The sequence below is a fragment of the Callithrix jacchus genome, chromosome 20, assembly GCF_049354715.1.
Source record: "Callithrix jacchus isolate 240 chromosome 20, calJac240_pri, whole genome shotgun sequence".
Lineage (NCBI taxonomy): Eukaryota > Metazoa > Chordata > Mammalia > Primates > Cebidae > Callithrix > Callithrix jacchus.
In genome coordinates, this window is record NC_133521.1 from 47,324,002 (window position 1) to 47,340,195 (window position 16,194).

The following is a 16,194-nucleotide window of genomic DNA, read 5'->3' on the forward strand; positions in this document are numbered from 1 at the left end:
GGATTACAGGTGTGAGCCACTGACCGGCCAAGCCCAGGAATCGGAGGCTGCAGTGAGCTGTCATCAGCCACTGCACTCCAGCCTTGGCAACAGAGTGAGACCCTGTCTCGAAAAGAAAAAAACAGTGGCTCACGCCTGTAATCCCAGCACTTTGGGAGCCCAAGGCGGGTAGATCAGGAGGTCAAGACATCGAGACCATCCTGGCAAACACAGTGAAACCCCGTCTCTACTAAAATATAAAATTAGCTGGGTGTGATGGCGCGCGTCTGCAATCCCAGCTACTCAGGAGGCTGAGGCAAGAGAACTGCTTGAACCCAGGAGGCAGAGGTTGCGGTGAGCTGAGATTGCACCACTGCACTCCAGCCTGGCGATAGAGTCAGATTCTGTCTCAAAAAAAAAAAAAAAAAGAAAGAGAAAAAACCACACCACACAACTGACGCTTACAACCGCTATGAAATTGTAGCATTATCTTCACACACAATAAGGTTGACCTTTTTCTACACGTAATACCTTATTTGCTTTTAGGAGATTCCAAGAGAGCACACAGCAGTGGTCTGCGTGCTGAGGAGGAGGACATGGAGAGCCTGGAGCCACAGAACTGAGTGGCTGCAGCCAGGGTCCTGCACAGAGCAAAACTGGGCATCCCTGCCCAGGTCAAATGAGCAAATCCCCCAGGGAGCACATGTCTTGGGCTAGAGCTGTTGCACAGAGTGAGAATTGAGTGTCGCTGGCATGAGGTTGTCAGAGGAAAGAAAGGGCACCCCTGTGGCTGAGGGAGAGGCTCCTGTGCGGTGCTGGGGAGCCCACGAGGGCGTCAATGGGACATCATCACAGATGTGTCTCCACTGCAGATCGGGCGCGGGACACCCAGACAGATGAGATTGTTGCGCTGAAGAAGGTGCGGATGGACAAGGAGAAGGATGGTGAGCAGGGAGATGGGGTGCTGGGACCTCACAGTGGGAGGAGGCGGGAAGGCGTGAGTTACCTGAACCCTCCTGAGCGCAACTGCACTGTGGCTATAGGGGCCAGCCTCTGGGAGGGTTCTGCTGTGGCCCAGCGTGTCACCTCCCAGGTCCCCAGATCTCTGCCAGGAGGGCTTTGTGGTCTGTATCCCCTCTTCTCCCTCCTGTCTGGTGAGCCCACCTCTGCAGGCTCAGCTTTGCTGGCTCCTGCACGCCCAGCACCTGCCTGGCCCCAGATGAGTGTCCATGGTGGTTAGAGAGGTGTCCACTTTGTATTTGGTCAAGGAAGAGTTAAAAGTGCTTAATGGGGTGGCCCTGATTCTCCCTGAAGTGGGGACAACTGCAGCACCTGGTATCAGGTGTTCCTGGAGCTCCAAGAGCAGCGGGGGTTGGGGCTTCCCTGTGATCACTGGGTGGGGCTCGCTGAGACCGCCTCCCTCTGCAGGCATCCCCATCAGCAGCCTGCGGGAGATCACGCTGCTGCTCCGCCTACGCCACCCGAATATCGTGGAGCTGAAGGAGGTGGTTGTCGGGAACCACCTGGAGAGGTGCACGATCTCCTGGTCTGCGTCGGGCCCCAGGGAGCACGTGTGTTGGGCTAGAGGCATTGCACAGAGTGAAGACAGCGTCACTGGGCATGAGGTTGTCAGACAAGAGGTGACCCCACCTCACCGCCTGGCTTGACACCCCCATTGTCTGAGGGTGACACGGTTGTCCTGCCCATGTCCCCTCCTGCAGAAAGGGAGGTCCACTTTGACCCCTTGAGAGAAGGCAGAAGGGTGGCATGCATCTTCTCTTTCTTCCAGTATCTTCCTGGTGATGGGTTACTGTGAGCAGGACCTGGCCAGCCTCCTGGAGAATATGCCAACACCCTTCTCGGAGGCCCAGGTGCGTGGCAGAGGGGGCCCGGGATAGGTGGATGGCCTTCATGGGCCCTGTGGTGCACATCTGTAACACACAGGGCCACCTGGGGACTGGTAGAGCACTGCTGCCTCTGCCTCCAGTGTTTTGGTGAGCTGAAATTCCATGAGGGGAATTCCTGTGGTGGGGCATTTGCCGGGAGTGGGCAGCCCCGGGCTGAGAGCCTTGTGAGGGCGCTGGTTTCCCGGGGTGTGGTGGTGATGGCTAGACCTGCTGGCCAGTGTGGGCTGGCTCCCCTGCAGGTTCACCCTGACTGGTACCTCTGACCTCTGACCTCTGATCCTCTGCACAGGTCAAGTGCATCGTGCTGCAGGTGCTCCGGGGCCTCCAGTACCTGCACAGGAACTTCATCATCCACAGGTGGGTGGAGCAAGGCAGAGGTGGAAGCACCACTTCCGATGAGGCCTCACTGCTGCCTCCGTGCATAGTTAGAAGAGCTCAGGGTTCCCGGGTCGCAGCTTGCCTGCTGCTTGCACTCCATTGGTATTTTTTCTAAAATAGAGATGGAGTCTCTGTATGTTGCCCAGGCTGCTCTCAAACTCCTGGGCTCAAGTGATCCACCCACCTTGGCCTTCCAAAGTGCTGGGATTTTAAGTGGGAGCCAACTTGCCTAGCCATGCAGTCCCTTTTTTTTTTTTTTTTGAGACAGAGTCTTGCTCTGTCACCAGGATGGAGTTCAGTGGTGCAATCTGGTCTCACTGCAACCTCCACCTCCCAAGTTCAAGAAATTCTTCTGCCTCAGCCTCCCAGTTAGCTGGGATTACAGGTACATGCTACCATGCCCAGCTCATTTTTTGAAGTTTTTTTAGTAGAGACGGGGTTTCATTGTGCTGGTCAGACTTGTCTCAAACACCTGACCTCATGATCCACCCACCTCAGCCTCCCAAAATGCTGGGATTACGAGTGTGAGCCACCATGCTCAGTCTTTTGTTTGTTTGTTTTGAGACAGAGTCTCGCTCTGTCATCAGGCTGGAGTCCAGTGGCATGATTCTGGCTCACTGCAACATGTGCCTCCTGGGTTCAAGTGATTCTCCTGCCTCAGCCTCCCATGTTGCTGGGACTACAGACGTGCACCAGCACGCCCAGCTAATACTTGTATTTTTAATAAAGATGGGATTTCACCATGAGGGCCAGGATGGTCTCAGTCTCTTGACCTTGTGGTCCGCCTGCCTCAGCCTTCCCAAGTGTGGGGATTACAGGCTTGAGCCACTGTGCATTGCTCCCATTTTTACAAGGGCCCAAACATTAAGAGCATGTGTGGGTTAATGAAAAAATAAAGATACTAAAAAGCTGAAGCATGAGGAAGAGTGCAGGAATATGTGAGCACTGGTGCCGTGGGGAACATCTGATCCTCCAGGCGGCCCTGGCTCTCTGGAAACCACTGCCACTGTCTTTCCATCACAGGGACCTGAAGGTCTCCAACTTGCTCATGACTGACAAGGGCTGCGTGAAGACAGGTGGGTGCAGCTGGTGCAAGCCCTGTCCCCAGATGGCAGCTCGTCAGTCCTCGCTTGGTGATACTCACTCCTCTTTCTGCTGTAGCGGATTTTGGCCTGGCCCGGGCCTACGGTGTCCCAGTAAAGCCGATGACCCCCAAGGTGGTCACTCTCTGGTGAGCTCCTCGAAAGTGTGGTGGCCCCTGGGGACCAGGTGTGCCTGGGGGACCGCTCCTTGGCGATGTCAGGCTGAAGTGACAAATGGGCCTTGAGAATGTCAGGCTCTAGGGCCTGTGCACACTTGTAAACGCTGGGTCTGGGACAGCCTCCCGGGAAACAGCAGGGCTGTCCCAGGAAATGGTGAGCCGGGCACAGTGGCACCAAGGGACCTGCCCAGGTGAGACACATCTTGGCCCAAGGTAGCCTGAAACAGAGCATGGCTGTCAGTCTGTCTCTGGGAGGGAAGACTGCTTCACAGACTAAAGGGTGGGCAGCTTGCGTCCTGCCTCTGGTTCTTCCTCCAGGACAGTTGTAGTAGGCCGAACAGGGTCATGCTTAGCATGGGCTGAACGTCAGGGTTGGTCTTACCCAGGTCCGGACCCACCTACTGTGTGGTCCCCGTCAGAATGGGCTGCTGGTGGCTGGTGTGGCTGTGTGCTAAGGCCCATGGTCCTGGAGACTGGGGATGGCTCTCGCCACCGGCAGCTGTTGCTGTGTGCGCCACCTGGACTGCAGGACTTGGGACGGAGGGTAGTCCCAGCTGGAGCGCTTTTCCAGGCCTACAGACTCTCAGGGAGGCCGGGGCAGGGGAAGAGAGCTGGCCATACTGAGGTGGCGTTTCTGTGTGCAGGTACCGAGCCCCCGAGCTGCTGCTGGGAACCACCACACAGACCACCAGCATCGACATGTGGTGAGTGCCTGTGGCTCCCGTGGCCTCAGGAAGGGCAGGGACAGGAGCTGGGTCACTTGGTCCGTGAGCTCAGCCTCAGGGGAGGAGCAGGAGTGCAGTAGGGTCTTTGCCAGCTTCCCACTCCCAGGGAGGTGGGCCTGAGCCTGGGAACCCAGGAGGAACTGTGAGAACCTAGCTTGCTGTTGCCAGGCCCGGAGCACGAGGTCTGCAGGAGGGACACTTGCCCCTGCCCGTTGTCACCCTGGGAGGCCTGCAGGGCCCAGGAGGGGAGCCCATGGTCCCTGCCTGTTCTCAGTGCCCTTGACCCAGGCTTGCACTGGTGGGGTCAGCAGAGGTCTGACCGCAGTGAGGTTCCTGTTCTCTGCAGGGCCGTGGGCTGCATCCTGGCCGAGCTGCTGGCCCACAAGCCCCTTCTCCCCGGCACCTCCGAGATCCACCAGATTGACTTGATCGTGCAGCTGCTGGGGACGCCGAGTGAGACCATCTGGCCGGTGGGTGTCCTGGGCACCCCGCAGCCCCCCGCCCGTGCCCCTGCCCTGCGCACCTCAGCTCCTGCCTCCCGTACCCGCCCGTGCCCCCGCCATGCGCGCCTCAGCTCCTGCCTCCCGTACCCGCCCGTGCCCCCGCCCTGCGCGCCTCAGCTCCTGCCTCCCGTACCCGCCCGTGCCCCCGCCCTGCGCGCCTCAGCTCCTGCCTCCCGTAGGGCTTTTCCAAGCTGCCGCTGGTTGGTCAGTATAGCCTTCGGAAGCAGCCGTACAACAACCTAAAGCACAAGTTCCCATGGCTGTCGGAGGCTGGGCTGCGCCTGCTCCACTTCCTGTTCATGTACGACCCTAAGAAAAGGTGCTGATCCCTGCATGGGGCCAGGGACGCCCACCACCCACATTCTGGGGGGATGGTTTCCCAGAGCCTAACCCACTGCTGCAGAGACGCCCTCCCCAGGCACACACCCCCTCGTGTAGGCTTCTGGCCGCCCATCCAGCCTTTGAGAATCTGTATCATGGGTTGCTCCACCGGGTGGCAGGGGAGGAAGCCAGACTCACCAGCTGGTCACACATGCTGCATTCCTCCAGGGCGACCGCTGGGGACTGCCTGGAGAGCTCCTACTTCAAGGAGAAGCCCCTGCGTGAGTGTCTGGCTTCCTCAGGCTCGCTCGGGAGGGCTTGGCTGGGAGCCCTTTGCCCGGGGGTGGGTGGTGAACTGTCCTGGTGCCGTCACTGACCGCACACCCTCTCCAGGGTAAGAGGACGGGGACATGGAGGTGCAGAGACAGCCCAGGGCCAGGTCAAGAGGCAGTGCTGGACTCAGACCTGGGCCTGCTGCCTGCCAGCCCTGAACCACCCTTCTCCCTACAGCCTGTGAGCCGGAGCTCATGCCCACCTTTCCTCACCACCGCAACAAGCGGGCCGCCCCGGCCACCTCCGAGGGCCAGAGCAAGCGCTGCAAGCCCTGACGGCGGGCCCAGCTCACACCTGCATCCCAGAGCCAGATCTTCAGGTTGGCGGTGTCTGTGAAGGGTGCTGTGATCCAGGCTGACAAGGCACCTGGAATCTGGCTGGTCCCCTTGGCTGGGACCATCCTCCAGTGACCATCACACTGTCTTCCCCTGAGCCCACTGCTGCCCTAGAAACAGGGCTTGGTTGCAGGGCGACGCTTCAGGGGCTTCCAGCCTGTGCACCCTGGAAGGGTGGGTCTGGTGGCTCCGTCCCCAGCTGCAGGGGTCTCATGAGGCTCTCCGGCCTCACTGTGGGAACCATGGGACCCTGCTTCTTTGGAGGAGTGGCCAGTGCACTTCCCTCTGGTGTCTTGGAGTCGTGGTGGATGCTGGCTTGGGATGAGCAGAACCCAGACCACCTTCTCCCCTTTCAGTCATCAGGAGCTGCCCCCTGCATGGGTCAGCTTTGGTGACCCCAGGTGGGCCTGTCAGGATTCCAGATGAGAACAAGAGGGACGAGGTGTAGTGTGCGGGCCACAAGTGAGGATGCCCCGGGACCCCCAGGAGAACCCTGGGCAAGGGGCCCCGTTGCATCCCACTCCTCACAGAGGCCCCAATGGGAGGCTGCAACACTGATGTTGAGAGGTTTGGTACGCTCTGGTCAGATAAAAACTTTCTTAAAAGACATGGTTTCACCAGCATTTAATGTGCTCTGATGCTGACAGTGCCCTCTGAGTGCCAGGAGGAGAGGAGTTAGGGGAGGGTCAGGAGAGCAGGCTCAGCTTTGGGGTTAGGGAGGTCAGCCCAGAGGGCTGTCGCAGTGGATGTGCCCTGGCCCTCTCTCACCAGACCCAAGAGGGCATTCAGGGCAGAGCCACCTCCTCTCCAGCCTGTGGGCTGCACCCAAGGGAAGGGAGGGTGGGAGCATTGTTACCAGGACAGACCTGCAAGGCCCCTCTGCCCAGTAACAGTGACGCTCAGGGCCTGCCTGGCTGTCAGCTGCTGCCCATTCCGGCAGCTCTCAGGCACCTCCATGTCTGGGCTGAGGTCATTCCCCCTCTGTGAGCCCAGCTGCTGTGACACCCAAGGGGAGGGCCGGTGTCCCCAGAGCCAGGTCAGCCATGCACTGAGCAGAGCCCCCCAGATGGGCCCCAGCAGAGCTTGGGGGGGACCTAGGCGTCACCAGCAGACCCTTGAGGACACTCCTGTGTGGAGAAGACCTGGGGCCCCTGGAGGGCCCCGAAGTCCTGAGCCCTGCACTGCAGGGAGCTGCCAGCCCTGGGGACAGCTTCAGGCACTGGCTGGAACAGGCTGGACCCCTCTACCCAGCACATGTAAACATGGGTCTGAGTTCCGAGGACAGAAATGTGGGAAGGTTCCTGCCTGCCAGCCAGCTGAGACCTGTGGCCATCCAAGCGTTCCATATACAGGGTGAGTCCTGCCTCCAGCAGAGGTTGGCCTGGACTCCAAGCCACTGCTGTGCCCAGGACTCCCCCAGGGACAAAGCAACTAGAGGTCCAGGCCCTAGGAGGCCCAGACCCCTCCCCAGCAAAGAGAAGCACCACGGGAGCTGTCTCCCAAGAGCCCTTGACGTGGGGCCTACATGGCCTAGGGCCGGGCCCCGGGGCTGTTGAAGAGCAGGGTGTCCATCTGTGCACGCTGCAGCCACAAGCGCCGCTGGGCATCGCCAAGCAGCACGCGCAGGGAGTGGCCGGGGCGGCAGGCGGGCAGGGCCGCGCAGTGGGCAGCGTGCAGCTGGCGACATGTGTCGCAGCAGAGGGTGGGCAGGGCACCAGGGGACAGGCAGCTGTGTGCCTGGTAGCCTGGGGGTTCAGAGACAGACCTGTAGGCTGAGGCTGGTACGCCCTCTGCCCGAATGCGCCTGGGGCTGGCCCCCGCAGAGCTTTCGGGAGTGGCCAGGTCTCCAGGCCTACTCAGCTCACTGCGCAGGGAGAGGAAGGAGAAGGCGGAGGATTCGGGTTCCAGCCCCTCCTCCAAGGCCCCATAGGGTGGGGTGCTGGCCTGTGAGAGCTCCTCAGTTGGGGGATCCCAGGCCTGGCCCTCAGGGCCCCACAGTTTGGCACTCTGCTCCCAGAGTGGCGGCCTGTAGGCCAGCTCTGCCGAGGGCGAGTCAGGACCTGGTGACGGCTCCCCATAGAGGCTGGCGTCCTCGGAGCCCTCGTCCTCCTGCAGGTCCCGGTATAAGTCCAGTGGGGGCCTGTAAGCAGCAGGGGAGCCTCGGGGGGGCAGGGGTGGCGGCTCCTCATCCTGGGCCAGCCGCTGCTGCAGCCAGGCCACACAGGAGGCCACATCTCCACTGGCACGCCGCGCCTGCAGCAGGTCCTCAGCTGGGAGCACACTGGTGCCCAGCTGGGCCAGCACCTCACCCAGGATCTCACATTCCAGCCGGAGGGCGAAGCAGCCCAGGGCCACCTGCACCAGCTGGCAGGCAGGGGGCAGAGCAGTCACCATGAGCCGGTGGCTGTCCCTGCGCACGTAGCCCATCTTCTGGAAGCTCTTGAGGAGGAGGTCATCTGACAGCACACCCTTCAGCACGTGCACGTAGCCCCCGGAGAAGGTCTGCAAGAGAGCGACCTGGTCAGCGGACCCCGGAGCACAGCGGGTCCAGGATCATCGGCTCAAGCGTTGGCAGCTTCTGATGCTTGGGCCCAACCCCAGAAACTAGGCTTAGCCAGTCTGGGCCAGGCCCGAACATCACAATTTCTTTTTTGTTGTTGTTTCTTTGAGACGCCATCGCTCTGTCATCCAGGATGGAGTGCAGTGGCTCGATCTCAGCTCGCTGTTGCCTGTGGCTCCCAGATTCAAGCAATTCCCCTGCCGCAGCCTCCCAAGTAGCTGGGACTACAGGCACCCACCACCACACCCAGCTATATATTCATACTTTTAGTACTAAGAGACAGGGTTTCACCCTATTGGCCAGGCTGGTCTCGAACTCCTGACCTCAAGTGATCTGCCTGCCTCGGCCTCCCAAAGTGCTGGGTTTACAGGTCTGAGCCACCGTGCCCAGCCTAGGATTTCTTAGATTTAATGGAAAAAACAACTAATACATTAACCTGCCTCATGAATCAGAACAAAACAAAGAGCCCCTGTACTGAGAAATGTCATTGTCTTCGTCCCCTGCCACTCTCTTTACCCCTGGAGATGGCTAGTCTAATTAGTTTTGGATGTGCCTGCCCAGGTGTTACTTTGCAAACACAAATATAGATTTTGGTTTGCCCCTCTTATGAGGGGCCCCACCCCTTTTCAAGGTCTCTACCCAAAACTAGAATAGGCAGCCTCTTAAACATGCTGTTCTGAACTTTTCTTCCCGTTACAGTCTTGCAGATGAGGATGGAAGCTCCACCCTTCATTTTCCCCTGCTGCCCTGCGGTGTAGTATTCCACCACCTGGAGGCAACGTGTTTCCAGAGCTCCAGAGGCTGTCCTTGCCCTGGGCTGACAGCCGTAACAATGGTGAGTGCTTTCTAGCCTACAGTTGGGCGAAGAACTAAAGGAGCAGGACAGTCACTGCCTCCTGAATGTAAAATTCCCTAACTCCATGAAAGGGGCACGGCCCACGTGCCTGCCGCACTGAGCTCAGGGCTTCCATTCATTCCTCGGGTCCATGAACTGGACTGTCTTGTGTCCCTGTTTCAGAGGAGGAAAGTGGCTGAGAGAGATGAGGTAACGGCCAAGGCCTCCCGGCCAGGAGGCAGCAGAACTAGGTCCAACCCAGGGGTGCTGGGCACTGAGGCCCGGCCCATTCTCTCGCCCTGCCTGGGAGGCCTCAAAGGCAGACCTGTCCTTCCCTCTCGTGAATGAGAGTTCAGCGGACCAGCAGGTGTCCCCGGGGAGCCGCGCAGAGATTGCCGCTGCCATGGCAACCGGTGGAGGCGTAGCTCGCCCACGTGTGCAGTGGCGTCATCCGCTTCCTACTCTTCCGAATTAGCTCAGAGCTCCGGGCGGCCCTGCCCCCTCCTGCCGCCAGGATCTCACCTGGAGGGGCCACACCGGCCCCAAGCCAAGGAGCTCACTAGGTCTGTGCCCAGCCCTGCACCTTTACAGGGATCCGCCCATCTGCAGTCCTCCCAGCCTCGGCGGCCGCCTCTGCAAATGGGAGTGGCCCATATCCTGGAGGAATGAGGATGACCGCGGGACCTCAAGTCCCTCCTGTGCCCCTGTCCCAAGATTCCCATGGTAGCTGGGGCCGCGAGGCCGCCTTAGGGAAGACACTGACACACGCTCTCGAGCAGGACAAGCCTGCCCTCGCCCACCCATGTTCTCAGCCCTCAGAGTGGGTGCCCCAGCACGCCCCCGACCCCTCGGCGCTCTGAGCCCTGAGACGCCCACCGGGCACTAAGGACGCTGAAAGCCCCTCTCTTCCGACAGGCGTGGTCTCCCTCGACCCGCAGGCCAGGACGAGGAACGCGCTTCCGCGGGCCGGCGCCTACCTTGATGGTGGTGAACTCCTTCCTCCAGGGCAGCAGGTACAGGTGCACAGCGGCCAGTTCCAGCAGCTCGAAGGCGCGGGCCAGGCCGCGCAGCGCGGGCGCCAGGTCGGCGCGGCCCCACAGCCCGTCGGTGAGCAGCGCCAGCGCGTCGTCCTGCAGCGCCCCGTGCAGGTCAAAGTCTTCCACCAGGATCTGCCAGAGCACCGCGCGCAGCGAGGGGTCCCCGCACACGCCCGCGCGTCCCCGTCGCAGCTCGCGCTCCAAGCACAGGCGGTAGTCCTCGGACAGCGAGCTGCTGCCCATCCTGCGGCGGGCGGGGGGTCAGGGACCTCAGGCCGCGCCCTGCTCTCTCCGAGCCCCCGCCCAGCGTCCCCAGGACCCCCCGAGCCTGGAGACCCCGCCCCCACCGGCTGAGCGCCCGAGTATCCTTGGCACCCCCTAATCTGGAGCCCCCGGCGCCATCTGCCCGCCCACCCGGCGATCCGGCCCTCTCCAGCTGAGCGCCCCCGCACCCCCAGCCCCTCCCCAGCCGGGGGAACCTCGGCCTTCCAGGGGCGCCCCGGTTACCGACCGCACCCTTCCCTACAGACGCGCTTCCGCCCGCTGAGCCCTCTCCAGACCAGAGCCCCCTCGCCTGGCAGATGGAGCTGCGGAACTCGCGGGAGATGGCGCTACCTGTCCGTCCACAGCGGTCGCCGGCAGCCACCGCTCAGTTCGGGTCTCCGCGTGCGCCGTGCGCTTCCGCCGGGAGTCGGCTCCGCCCGGGTCCGCGGCCTTGACGCCGGGGGCGGAGCTTGGCTTAGGCCCCGCCTTCAGCTAATTTAGGAGGGGCGGGGCCTGGTGAAAGCCGGAAGGAGGCGGTGTCCCGCCAGGCCGATCACCTGCGCGAGGCGCCCCGAGAGCCTCCTGTCACCGCGTCGCCCGTCGCCCGTCTCCCCACGGGACCCGTGTCTTTCACGACGCCCCAGGGCCGAGGGCTGCGGGCTCAGGGGAGGCGCTCAGTGAAGGTTGTGCCTGGGCCGCTTCTCCCTATGAGACAGGGACCCAGCCTCAGGCGTCCCGGCACAGGGAAGCAGGTGCGCGGGCTCGTCCCCCTCCGGGGCGGGGCCCCCTGCATTGCCTGCGGTGATTGGTTGGATCCTGGAACGAGCCGTTTCTGCGGGGCGGGGCCACCTGCATTACCTGTGGGGATTGGCCGGGCTCGGGGGCGGGCCTCTCCCGCGGGGCGGGGCTATTTGCTTGTGGGCGGTGCCCGTCGCGGAAGGTGGGCGCAAGGACAAGCCTTTTTCAGCCTCGCCTCAGGTCGGTGCCAGGACCTCGGGTCCTATTTCTGCCGCTTCCGCTTACCGGCTTCCCGCACTTGTCAGCCGCCGCTCCTGAGAGCAGCGTCTGGGCGGGTCTCTGAGGCAGGGCGAAACTGCCCCCTCTCTACACTAAAAGCTGACCTGGGCTGTGGATCCTTCCAGGCTAAATCTGGGCCACGACCTCCCGGGGGCGTTTTGTTCGCTCGGGTTCCTCCGTTCTGTGCTAAAGACATTTTCTCGCATTGCCTAGGAGAGGAGGATGAGGGAGACCCTTGGGGTCCCAGCCTCGACCCCCCCACCTATACTCCCGCTTTGGGCAGGCTCTGCTTCCCGTCTGTGCCCCTCACCTCTCCAGGCCACCAAAACCAAGGCCCAAGTTTGTTGAAACTTTCCCTGGGCCGCGACGTCTCGTCTCTGCTTTTTCTTAAATTAGTCTTAAAAATACTGTAATCGTGGCCGGGCATGGTGGCTCACACCTGTAATCCCAGCACTCTGGAAAGCCGAGGAGGGCGGATCACTTGAGGTCGGGAGTTTTGAGACAAGCCTGGCCAACATGGTGAAGCCCCGTATCTACTAAAAATACAAAAATTAGCCAGCCGTGGTGGCGCATGTCTGTAATCCCAGGTACTTGCATTGTAACAATCCCCACCTGTCAAGGGTGGGACCAGGTGGAAATAATTAAATCATGGGGACAGCTTCCTCCCTGCTGTTCTCATGACAGTGAGTTCCACCAGATCTGATGGCATGGCAGGAGAATCACTTGAACCCTGGAGGGGAAGGTGGGGCCTGCAGTGAGCCGACACTGCACTCTAGCGTGGGTGACTGAATATGGTTTGGGTCTGTGTCCTCTCCCAAAAATCTCATCTTTTTTTTTTTTTTTTTTTTGAGATGCAATTTCACTCGTTGCCCAGGCTGGAGTGCAGTGGCGCAATATCAGCTCACTGCAACCTCCACCTCTCAGGTTCAAGCAATTTTCCTGCCTCAATCCAAGTGGCTGGGACTAAAGGCATACACCACCATGCCCGCCTAATTTTGTATTTTTAGTAGAGACCGAGTTTCTCCATGTTAGTCAGGCTGATCTCAAATTGGTGACCTCAGGTGATCTGCCCTCGTCAGCCTCCCAGAGTGCTGAGATTACAGGCATGAGCCACTGAGCCAGGCCTCAGAATCTCATCTTGCATTGTAACAATCCCCACCTGTCAAGGGTGGGACCAGGTGGAAATAATTAAATCATGGGGGCAGCTTCCTCCCTGCTGTTCTCATGACAGTGAGTTCCACCAGATCTGATGCTTTTATAAGGAGTTTCCCCCTTTGCTCGGTGCTCATTCTCTCTCCTGTCACCCTGTGAGGCACTGCCTTCTGCCATGATTGTAAGTTTTCTGAGGCCTCTCCAGCCATGTGAAACTGTGAGTCAATTAAACCTAACTTTTTTAAAAAAATAAATTACCCAGTCTCAGGCAGCTTTAAAAAAACAAGAAACCAGGCCGGGCGCGGTGGCTCAAGCCTGTAATCCCAGCACTTTGGGAGGCCGAGGCGGGTGGATCACGAGGTCAAGAGATCGAGACCATCCTGGTCAACATGGTGAAACCCCGTCTCTACTAAAAATACAAAAAATTAGCTGGGCATGGTGGCGCGTGCCTGTAATCCCAGCTACTCAGGAGGCTGAGGCAAGAGAATTGCCTGAACCCAGGAGGCGGAGGTTGCGGTGAGCCGAGATGGTGCCATTGCACTCCAGCCTGGGTAACGAGGAACTCCGCCTCAAAAAAAAAAAAAAAAGATGAGGTTGTTCTGTGTCGGCATGGGCCCTAAATCCAGCGACTGCTGTCCTTCTAAGAAGAGAGAAAAATAGATGAACCTCAGGAGAGAAGACAGCCTGAAGATGGAGGCGGGACGAGAAGCCATGAGCTAAGGTACCACCAGCTGTGTTCGACACCAGAAGCTGGAGGCAAAAAGTTCTCCCCTAAACCCTCCAGAGGGAGTCGGCCTGCCTGCAGCTTGATTTTGACTTGAGGCCTGCAAATGGTGAGAGAGTACATTTCTGCTGGTTCAGGCCACCCATCTTGTCGCTCTGGCAGCACCTGGAGACCCATCCAGGCCTCACGTTGTCATTGTGATAACCCTGACTGGGGTCCCAGACGACAGCCGGCACCAACCACAGACAGCAGGCAGCTTTTCGGATGAATGCGACCCCCAGTCACTGGGTTGCCACCTAGAAGCTGCACCTAGAGCCACCCAGCTGACTTCTGTATTTTTTTTTTTCTTTTTTAAAAAATTCAATACTGAATTTTTGTTTCTGTTTTTTGTATTTTTAGTAGAGACGGGTTTCACCACATTGGCCAGGCTAGTCTCAACCTGCTGACCTCAGGTGATCCACCCGCCTCGGCCTCCCAAGGTGCTCAGCCTAATTTTTAATTTTTTAGTAGAGATGGGCCTTACTATGTTGCCCAGGCTGTTCCCAAACTCCTGGACTCAAGTGATCCTCCCACCTGAGCCTCCCACGGTGCTGGGATTCCAGATGTGAGCCACCATGCCCGGCCTAGTGTGTACTTCAGCCCATGAGTTGTGGTAGTTTGTTACCCAGTGGTAGCTACATGCGTTCCCCAGTGGTAGCTACATGCGTTCCCAGCTCCCTCGCGCCCACCCAAGGACACTCTGTGGGCTGTGCGCGTTCTCCCCTCCTTCCGTGACCTGGGATGGACACTCCATTATCTCGACCACATATGAATACGCGTCGTCTAAAACTGAGGTCAGCCTTGCTAGGTCAGAGCGTCCGTCTACACTTTCCTGTCCCAGGACTGCACCTGGTCCTCTGGGGCCACTGCCCTGTCCACCCCACGGTGCTCCAGTTCCCTCCCAGCCAGACGCACCATCCACCAGCTTCCTCATCTTCTGTGTCCAGTTGATACAATGCTAAATCGTACTTTTCCTTTGATTTTTGTCACAAATTGAACGCTGCTGCTTATGCAGAGTAGCTTTTCAATATTTATTTATTAATTATTGAGACAGAGTCTTGCTCCGTAGCTCAGGCCAGAGTGCAGTGGCGTGATCGCAGCTCACTGTAATCTTTGCCTCCTGGGTTCAAGCGATTCACCTGCCTCAGCCTCCCAAGTAGCTGGGCTTATAGGCACGTGCCACAACGCCCAGCCAATTTTTGTGTTTTTTAGTGGGCACGGGGTTTCTCTGTTAGCCAGGCTGGTACTGAACTCCCAACCTCAAATGATCCGCCTGCCTCAGCCTCCCTAACTGCTGGGACTGCAGGCATGAGCCACCGCACCCAGCTATTACGTTTTCTTTTCATTTATTTTTTGAGACGGAGTTTCACTCTGTTGCCCAGGCTGGAGTGCAGTGGCACAATGTCAGCTCACTGCAACCTCTGCCTCCTGGGTTCAAGGGATCCTCTTGCCTCAGCCTCCCCAGTAGCTGGGACTACAGGCATGTGCCACCACGCTTGGCTAAATTTTTTTGTGTTTTTAGTAAAGATAAGTTTTCACCATGTTGGTCAGGCTGGTCTCGGAGGGTACCACCCCCCCGGGCACCGAGGAAGGAGAAATGTCCAGAACCCAGGCACAATTAGTGCCTGAAGAATATCTTAGTTTATAGTGTTATTGCTCAGCTATTTCCTTTATTTAATCCTATATATATATAATCATATATTAGTGTATGGAATTAGTGCCTGAAGTATAACTTACTGCTTACATATATGCAGTTTATACAATCATACTTAGTACTTATATGTAGCATACTTAGTTCTCTATAATCTTTCTATATAATCATACAGGTATTGTAGTCGGAGCTGTATGGACACATTTAGTGCTGATTTATAGAATCCTTGTTTATAACCGTATAGTAGTTTGTAGTAGGAGGAATGCCCAGAGCAGTCACAGAACAGAAGCAGCACATGGGAAAACAGCCAGACCAGGACAGGAACCAAAGACCCCGGCGGTGGCGTCCCTGCCTGAAAGGGCAAACGCTGTATGGCAGGCTTGGAGCAAGAGCCTTCCCTCCTGATAGAGGAGCTGTGGCACCTGCATCCAGTTCCTGTGGAAAGTCAGCCTCAGGCCTGAGATCCTGGAAGTAACCGAGGGAGAAGAACCCTCTGGTGTGACCAGTCACGGCTGCTGTCCACCCTGTCAGTCTTTTCTCACTTCTGTGCTGGCTCAAATCATCCTCCCATAAATATCTTAGAGAAGAGCACACGTCTGTCAGCTCCCACTGCCGTGGCTTACAGAATCCTTCCATTAGAAACCCTTTGAAGTCTCCAGCCCCCAGATAAGAAGTGCTGCACACAGCCCACCTACTTACCTCGGTGACCTAATGGGGTGGACCCCTTTTCTGTACACGACCCTCTACTAGTGCACATGGCACGGCCTCCTACTGCACACGGCCCGCTTCTCTTGACTAGGTGATAATGGGGTGGCCCCCTCGCTTGTGACTCACGTGATGATGTATGCCCTATCACTACGCCTACAGATGAAGACCTCACTCGTGACCCTGCCCGCTGCTTGTACCTAATAAATACAGATGCTTCTGCGCATTTGGGGCTCTCACTGATCTCCGCTTACAGGTGGCGTGGCCCCCCAAGTCCAGATTCTCGTCACCAGTTCTTCAGTGTCCTATCTCTCTACTTCTCAGATCCTGCGCCTCAGCACAGCACAAGGGACGCCCCACGACCCCGTGGGGCCCTACAGCCCTACAGGTCTCGAACTTCTAACCTCAAATTACAGTCATGAACTACTGTACCCAGTTCAGAATAAATCTGCTTCCTCTCTGTAGGGC

The 16,194-nt window shown here is 58.5% G+C and overlaps 2 protein-coding genes and 2 long non-coding RNA genes across 12 annotated transcripts in view; 2 read left to right on the forward strand and 2 right to left on the reverse strand.

Moving 5' to 3' along the window:
* The window catches only part of CDK10 (cyclin dependent kinase 10), a 34,488-nt gene extending 28,141 nt beyond the window's left edge, over nucleotides 1-6,347 (forward strand). For 5 of the 9 annotated variants that reach the window (XM_078358075.1, XM_035281644.3, XM_002761271.6 and 2 more), the window contains exons 3-13: nucleotides 852-923; nucleotides 1,408-1,510; nucleotides 1,769-1,850; nucleotides 2,176-2,243; nucleotides 3,288-3,340; nucleotides 3,426-3,495; nucleotides 4,170-4,229; nucleotides 4,597-4,720; nucleotides 4,933-5,072; nucleotides 5,303-5,355; nucleotides 5,585-6,347. In XM_078358075.1, coding sequence (XP_078214201.1) covers nucleotides 905-923; nucleotides 1,408-1,510; nucleotides 1,769-1,850; nucleotides 2,176-2,243; nucleotides 3,288-3,340; nucleotides 3,426-3,495; nucleotides 4,170-4,229; nucleotides 4,597-4,720; nucleotides 4,933-5,072; nucleotides 5,303-5,355; nucleotides 5,585-5,682 — 870 coding nt within the window. In that variant the 5' untranslated portion in view covers nucleotides 852-904 and the 3' untranslated portion in view covers nucleotides 5,683-6,347. The remainder of the gene's footprint in view (nucleotides 1-851; nucleotides 924-1,407; nucleotides 1,511-1,768; nucleotides 1,851-2,175; nucleotides 2,244-3,287; nucleotides 3,341-3,425; nucleotides 3,496-4,169; nucleotides 4,230-4,596; nucleotides 4,721-4,932; nucleotides 5,073-5,302; nucleotides 5,356-5,584) is intronic. The other 4 variants (XM_008986399.5, XM_078358073.1, XM_078358074.1 and 1 more) reach the window with 2 other exon arrangements.
* Nucleotides 435-3,595, reverse strand: LOC103789565 (uncharacterized). The gene is made up of 2 exons (XR_004737238.3): nucleotides 3,409-3,595; nucleotides 435-2,375 (listed from the first exon to the last, which is right to left on the reverse strand). It is a non-coding gene; the product is annotated as an uncharacterized LOC103789565 (long non-coding RNA).
* Nucleotides 6,348-6,351: 4 nt separating the features above from the next.
* Nucleotides 6,352-10,877, reverse strand: SPATA2L (spermatogenesis associated 2 like). The gene is made up of 3 exons (XM_002761273.6): nucleotides 10,790-10,877; nucleotides 10,115-10,418; nucleotides 6,352-8,244 (listed from the first exon to the last, which is right to left on the reverse strand). Exons 2-3 carry the CDS (start codon nucleotides 10,415-10,417, stop codon nucleotides 7,273-7,275), a joined length of 1,275 nt encoding a protein of 424 aa, XP_002761319.1. The 5' UTR covers nucleotide 10,418; nucleotides 10,790-10,877; the 3' UTR covers nucleotides 6,352-7,272.
* LOC144580566 (uncharacterized) lies at nucleotides 9,616-12,861 on the forward strand. The gene is made up of 2 exons (XR_013530344.1): nucleotides 9,616-9,700; nucleotides 10,053-12,861. It is a non-coding gene; the product is annotated as an uncharacterized LOC144580566 (long non-coding RNA).
* The last annotated feature ends 3,333 nt before the right edge of the window (nucleotides 12,862-16,194 follow it).

What these genes read in the sequence shown, in the direction of transcription:
- SPATA2L (XM_002761273.6), bottom strand. Translation starts at nt 10,417, where the DNA reads ATGGGCAGCAGCTCGCTGTCCGAGGACTACCGCCTGTGCTTGGAGCGC. An exon ending in AGGAGTTCACCACCATCAAG is followed by an intron (nt 8,245 to 10,114) that starts GTAGGCGCCGGC and finishes GCTCTCTTGCAG; the next exon opens with ACCTTCTCCGGGGGCTACGT.